Source organism: Arachis ipaensis, chromosome B2 (genome assembly GCF_059453495.1).
Source record: "Arachis ipaensis isolate K30076 ecotype BB chromosome B2, ASM5945349v1, whole genome shotgun sequence".
Lineage (NCBI taxonomy): Eukaryota > Viridiplantae > Streptophyta > Magnoliopsida > Fabales > Fabaceae > Arachis > Arachis ipaensis.
Genome location: NC_142437.1, coordinates 74,278,668 through 74,285,734, shown reverse-complemented (window position 1 = coordinate 74,285,734; position 7,067 = coordinate 74,278,668). Strand labels below are relative to the sequence as shown.

At 31.8% G+C, this 7,067-nt stretch overlaps 1 protein-coding gene across 1 annotated transcript; it reads left to right on the top strand.

Annotated features, from left to right (window-relative positions):
• The first annotated feature begins 309 nt into the window (after window positions 1-309).
• On the top strand, window positions 310-4,721 carry LOC107614065 (clp protease adapter protein ClpF, chloroplastic-like). Its single transcript, XM_016316292.3, has 9 exons — window positions 310-453; window positions 853-1,242; window positions 1,352-1,411; window positions 1,869-1,963; window positions 2,103-2,275; window positions 3,223-3,335; window positions 3,862-3,907; window positions 4,054-4,094; window positions 4,315-4,721. Exons 2-9 carry the CDS (start codon window positions 904-906, stop codon window positions 4,444-4,446), a joined length of 999 nt encoding a protein of 332 aa, XP_016171778.1. The 5' UTR covers window positions 310-453; window positions 853-903; the 3' UTR covers window positions 4,447-4,721.
• Window positions 4,722-7,067: the final 2,346 nt, after the last annotated feature.

Sequence of the window (7,067 nt, the reverse complement as noted above, 5' to 3'; positions counted from 1 at the left end):
TGCAAAATATGTACCTCAAACAACAATATCTCAATATTAATATATAAATTTTATTAATTAATGTAATTTTAAAATAGCAATTAATCAAGAGAATAATTTTATATAAATTTCTATGATAATTTTAATATTCTCACATTATAAACATGAAATAAGAATTTATCAATTCGTATTTAAAATTTGTCAATTTTTTTACGTTACATTAATAAATTTTAATCAAGAGATTAAAAAAAATTACCTTTTCTTTTACCCTTAGTTTTACTTTTCTTTTTAATTTTTTTTAAGAGTCGGTTTATTTTTCTTTTTAGAAGTTCGCCAATGAAACCCATGTCACCGCAATCTCCCTTTTTTCTTTTCAACCTTCCGTAGTTTTCTTTCCTCCCCTACTGATTCTGTGAGGCCATTGACACCATTCAAATTCGTCTGCTCCAACTGTTTCTTCTCTGCTTTCTTGTGGTAATCTTTTTTCCTTGTTTCCCGAGAAAATATAATTTGCTGCTCCAAGAAATTTTCACTGCATATAGCTTCATGGATGATGCATTTGAACCACCCAATCTTTGATTTTCTTGTTGGCAAAAATGAAGAAAGTAAAAGGAAAAAAGTACTGGTCCGCACAATAGGCAGATTTATTTTTCTACTTCAGAGTTCAGCCATCAATAATCTCCTTCGGACAAGAATTTGTTAAAATGAAGTCTAATTGGTCCAAAATTATGCTAATTTTAGATAGGAAAATCAAAATCAAAAGCAAACCTTTCATTGGTTTATTATTATTGTGGTTAGGGTTTGAGACTGCATGTTATGCCTTTGAAGCTTCATAACTCCCTTTCATGTATTGAAAATTTGATATTAATGCAGGTGTTTTCTTGTAATTTTCTTTCTGCCATACCGTTTTTTTCTTGGTGAGGGATGGTGCAAATTGTGACAATGAGCACTTTGGCAAATTGTGGAAAGAGCATGAAATATGGTTTTTTCTCCCCATCTTTGATGAAACCTTTTAAGCCATTTAGGAGATCCCAAATGGCCTCTGTCAATGGAAGATACTGTGTTTGGAATCATTGTGTTCAGAGTTTGTTCTTAGTTGGGTACCCTTGTTATGTGTTGAGGTATCGTGATTTTAAGGCCGAAGCTGGGTGGTTATTTGGAAGGGGTGAGCAAGGGTTGGATGCAAGTTCTGAGCACAGTGAGAGTGCTAATGAGGATATATTGTTGTTCTTCTTTCAGCTAGACTTAGCTACAAGAGTTCAGGTCTGGTTTCTTTTATACTTCTATAGGCAAGTCAATCATTTATTGCATTGCTTAGATTTTCAGGAGCTTATCTTAATGATTCATTTGTTTGAGAAATTTTGAATGTCAGTATGCTTTAAACATGGAGGAATATGACATTGCGAAGCAGTTGAGGAACAAACTTACTGAGGTTAGTAGCAATTGGATTTCATTTTGTGCACTAAAATGTGGTCTGAGTGTGTAAATTATGTTTCAATTCATGTCAATGTGTTTAAGCATTGAGTTATATTTCAAGCGTGATTGTAGTTTCAAAGCATGGTTTGAGCAGCTGAAAATAAAAAAGAAAAAAAAAAATTTTTTTTTTGTTGGACAATGCCATAGCTTACAAAAGATACCAAGCTTTGTGAATTTTGTTTACATGCTTGATTAAAGTAGAATTGACATTTTTCTGTTTCTGTTCGTGGCTTTCTTTTATTGCATTTTTTCTCTACCTTGAGTTTATGCGTATGACTATAGCCTCACTGTAAGTATATAACATGAAGCTATAGCACGTGTCAGTGTGTCTCTCTTAGTCTATATGTCTGAATTTTATGACTTGTAGCATTGAATTATTTGCAGTTTGCTTGATAAAAAAGTATTTTTGGAAGGTTGAAGCAGAGGTCATCAATCAACAACTGTCAAAAAGGGGACTCTCATCGAAAAGTGAAGCTCAAGATAAAGCTTTGAGTATTATAACTCTTCGGTAAGGTTTCTTTGTCCATTGTATCCAACTGACTTGTTTTCATCAATTTATATATTTATATATTTTCGTTGTTCATCTTCCACATAAAGTGTTGGTCAAATTAATCACTGACAGCAAATGGTTCTGTCTGCCCTTGCAGTTCTAATCTCCAGAAAGCTATTGAGAATGAAGATTATGCCTTGGCTGCTGAATTACGCAATGAGATTTCGAAACTTGAGGCTGAGTCTCTAGCTGCGTCAGCTAAAGCTTTAGCATATAAAAATGTGCAATTTGCATTTCGGTTGGGGCAAAAAGTGAGGCATAAAGTTTTTGGTAAGTGAAATGCATTCCATTGAATACAACAACTAAACCTTATTTCACCAAGTGGGGTCTAATACATGAATCAAAAGTCACCAATGTTCCTTATGAAAATGGATTGCATTGAATAAGACATTATTATTAATTGCATTTCCATTTTACAGTGGAATCTAATGACAATGCTGCGACTAGGTTGTACTCTGAAGCATGGTAGTATCTTACAATTCACGATATATATCTCATGATTCGGTACCATTTAACCTATAAGTGATACTTATCTTAAATACATATGTATCTTATGGTACAAGTATGACTTGGTGTATTTGTATTACCTATGCAATTCAACGATACAGTTTAGTCTTTTAGTTTCAAACTTTTCTTTACAAATAATCAACTGTCATAGCTTGATTTTTTTTTTTCATTTATAATTGTGGTATCACATCAGAGTTGGCTACTATTGTTCTATTTTCGTTGTTCTGAAATATCGGTTTCACAATTACTCATTTGCTTTATACACACCTTAATAAACTTCACAGGTTACTAATGACTTATGATGACCTTTTTAGTGTTTAGTGTGTTTGTGCTTAAGTTCTTTTAGTGTTTAGTGTTTTAGGGTTATATATTGCATTGTTTGTCTTTAAAATGCCAAAAGTATGGTCGGGTTGTGTTACTTTTACAGGTAACATATTTTCATGTTAATATTAGTTAGTGATCATATATCTTACTATACAAGATACGAGCATAGTTATGATTATGAAACCATAATTTTCAATCCCAAATGCCTTGGAGGATATCAAATCTGTGTTATTCACTCAAAAGAATTTGATTAGCATCACCTTGTAATTTGGTGTCTCTGATATGAATGCATGCATATTGGGTGAAATATCCCATAAAAATGGAAGATTTAATTTCCTTATGACCTTACCTCACCACATATTTTGATTACTCAACCTTCATGGCAGGCTATAGAGCTGTGATAGTTGGAATGGATCCAGTATGTTGTGAATCAACTTCATGGATGGAAAATGCCCAGGTTAAGAAGTTATCTCGTGGTTCGGCTCAACCATTTTATCAGGTTCGTCTACCTCAGCATGAAATTTTCATTTATATTGTTTTCTTGTTTTCCATGAGGATCATTTTAATTTTAGCTTATACTTTGACTTTCTAAACAGTTGATTCATCTTGTACTTTTCAATTCTGATCAATCCATATTTGTTCAGTCAGCATAAAAATATCAATCGATACCCATCTACATAGTTGCATCTTGTTTTGCAAAATCAGCATATTATGAATAATGTTGCTTCAATTATTCCAAGAATATATTTCATCACCAATTGTTGTGTGTACATTATTGTATGATTGTCTTTGGTGATATCATCTAGAGGGGAAGGAGGGGGGGGGGGGGGGGAGACCATTTGCTTGTTTAAATTGTTTCTCTTCATTCCAAATCCACATTTCAGATAAATCATACTTTTCAAGAGTACCTCTTTTCAAACCGTTGACACTGGAAATGTGTTTATTGTTGATCAATTTGTCTTTATTTTGTCCATTGTTAAGAATTGTGCTGGTCTTAAATGGTTTCCCTTTTGTCTAACATTCAGGTACTCGTCGACGTGCGTGCTGATCCTAACATATTGGTAGCATATGGTAAAGATGCTTTATTAATATTCTTTGCATATCACTCACCATTGAACCAAATGCTATAACTATAACTGTTGTATTAGTTTCCATGATACTCTCTTTCTTTCTGAATACAAAGTACCTGCAGATTGATATGTTTAACTTAATTGCAGTCGCAGAGGATAATCTTGTAATCCCTGATCAACCAGACATGGTGAGTAGATCTAGATCAATAAGACATGTATGATGATGTTATTTACAATCCGTTGGTGCAAACTTCTCTTTGTTTTTGTTTTTGGTTTTGGGGAGGGGGATTTCAAGAGAAGAAATAACAAAAATAAAGATGATGGCTTTAAACTTAAATAGGGCTTATGATAGAACATTATAACATCTTCTGAGGACAAGATTTAAATGGTGCTTTTAATGATGTGCAGGAAAGGTTTGATCATCCGTACATCTCTTTTCTCTTTTATGGAATGGATGCTGCTGGAGATTTCATCCCGATCAAGCATCTGAGAGAGAAGTACAATAGACCGCGGCACGAAGTCCCAAATGATGAAGATTGAAGGAAGGCTTGATTGCTAATGAGATTACATTCATTTTCTATGCCTTTATAGTAGTCACTGCGGAGAGTACTAATATTACTGTCCATGTATATATGCTTGTAAACAAAGATTGTGTAAAAATGCTATTTGTTCCTATTTTCGTCGGATAAAAACTAAGTTCATATAGGATATAGCATTAGTCATCCTAAAATGGTGACTGTGTAAATATAATTGTGTACCTAAAACTATGGAAAGAATAAACTGCACTAACGACGGAAATACTATATTTTGAACTATATTATTGTCCTTTTTTGGGTTTTTGGGTTACAATAATTTCATTTAAGTGGGAAGTTATGTAGAATTAAAACGTGAGCCTTTTTCATCATAATTAGACTTGGTCTTCCCCAAATCAATCTCGGGAACAAGTTTGATCTGAAGGCTTTATTACTAATTAGCTTATACTTATTAATATAATTGATTTGGATGTAAATTTGTCATAAAATTTTTTTAAGGAAAATATTTTTATTATTGGCAAAAAAGCAACACAAAAATTAAAATGCCAAAATATTAAAAAATAAGTGTTGGAATTTTCATTAATGTCAAAAAATAAATGTGCTTTTTTACAAAAGAATGAATGTGTTTCTTTTTAAAGTTGCCACGTGATCTATTATGAGAAGAATTAGAGAAGAGCAAGCGAAAAAGATGGTCATCTTGATGAGAGAAGTGAGAAAAGATCTTTTATTGTGTTATGTTCTTAACTTAGTAACCAAACCAATTTGGAGGAACAACATATTGCTCTATATTGATAAAGGCATGTTAAGTCTATCCCCCATCTTCTTCCAAAATTAGTCACTAAATAGGGGTAAATGTAAGACCCAAAATTTTTAAATAAATCTTATTATGAGTTAGTTTTAATTTATTTATTCATTAGAAATTTTATTTTCAGAAATTATTTTTTTAAAGTTAATTAAATCAGGTTTTGATAATTAATAAGAATTTTACTTAATTTTATAATTATTGAATTATTTTCTATATTTAAACTATAAAGCTGAATAATTATAAAAGAATAAGAATTTTATATGATTTAGTTTAAATAATTGAGATTTAAAAATTTAATACTTTAACTTTATAAACAAAGAAAATTAATTATATTATCTCTAATTTTAAATTAAAATATTTGATTGGAAACCAATTAACAATTGATAATTAAATAATATTTTAAAAAATAATCTTAAAGGTTTAAATTAGATTTTTAATTAATACTCTATACCCCTAATTTTATTAAAATTTAGGAGGGTTAACCACCAAAAATGCCCCCGAATTATTCAAATGCTGACAGAAATGCACCCGAATTTTACTATCGACAAAAATACTTTTAAATAATTTAAAAACATAACAACAATACCCAACGGTAAATATATATTTTCAAAAAATGCCTTAGAGATTGAATTTTGATGTGATTTTTTACAAGAATAATTAAAAAATGAGATATTATTATTCTTGAAATTTGATAATTTTTTCTAAGTATATATTTTTTTGTGATTTTTTAAAAGTATTATTAGTTGTTAACAAAAAAATTACAAAAAAAATATATACACAATGAAAAATCACCAAATTTTAAGGATACTAATATATCATTTTCTTAATCATGCTTGCAAAAAATTGTAACAAAATTCAATCTCTAATATATTTTTTGAGAAATACATATTTAATGTTAGATAATCTTGCAAAAAAACTAACATTAAATATGTATTTCTCAAAATATACATTAGAGATTGAATTTTGATGCAATTTTTTGCAATCATAATTAAAAAAATGAGATATTATTATTCTTAAAATTTGGTGATTTTTTGTTAAGTATATATTATTTTGTAATTTTTTAAAAGTATTATTGGTTGTTAACAAAAATAATTATAAAAACATTATATACTTAACAAAAAATCACCAATTTTTATGTATAATAAAATATTATTTTTATAATCATGCTTGCAAAAAATTACGTCAAAATTCAATCTCTAAGGTATTTTTTGAAAATATATATTTACCGTTGGGTATTGTTCTTATGTTTTTAAATTATTTAAAGGTATTTTTGTCGATAGTAAAATTCGGGTGCATTTTTGTCAGCGTTTGAATAATTCGGGAGCGTTTTTGGTGGTTAACCCTTTCCTAAACTATCCTAATCCTAATCCTCTACCCTACCGCCTTCCCCTCCCCAAACCTAACCTAAACCCATTGCTTCAGAAAAAACAAAGAGAGAAAAGAAGAAATAAAAAAAAAAAGAAAGAAAGGGAGAAGGAGATCCGAGAGGGAGAGGGGCGCCGGTGGAAGGGGGAAACTGTCTGTGCCGCCACTGTCCCGCCGTTAGCACATCGCCGGAGCAGAGAAGCGCGTGGGAGGAAGGCGCCATGAGGGGTATCGCGCCGTCACAGTTGTCCATGCCGTCTTCATCATCGCCGAGGGAAACCAGCGTCGCCAGCGTCACCATCGCCGATCCTCCTCATCGCCGCCGTTGTGCTCGCAGGAGTGGAAGAAACCCGCCGCCGCCAGCTTCGTCGGGTCTCCGCCACCGTCAGCGGTATTGTCGTCGCCGAGGTCTGTTCCGCCGTCACCTTCACGGAGTTCAAAGTCGCTGGAGCTCTACG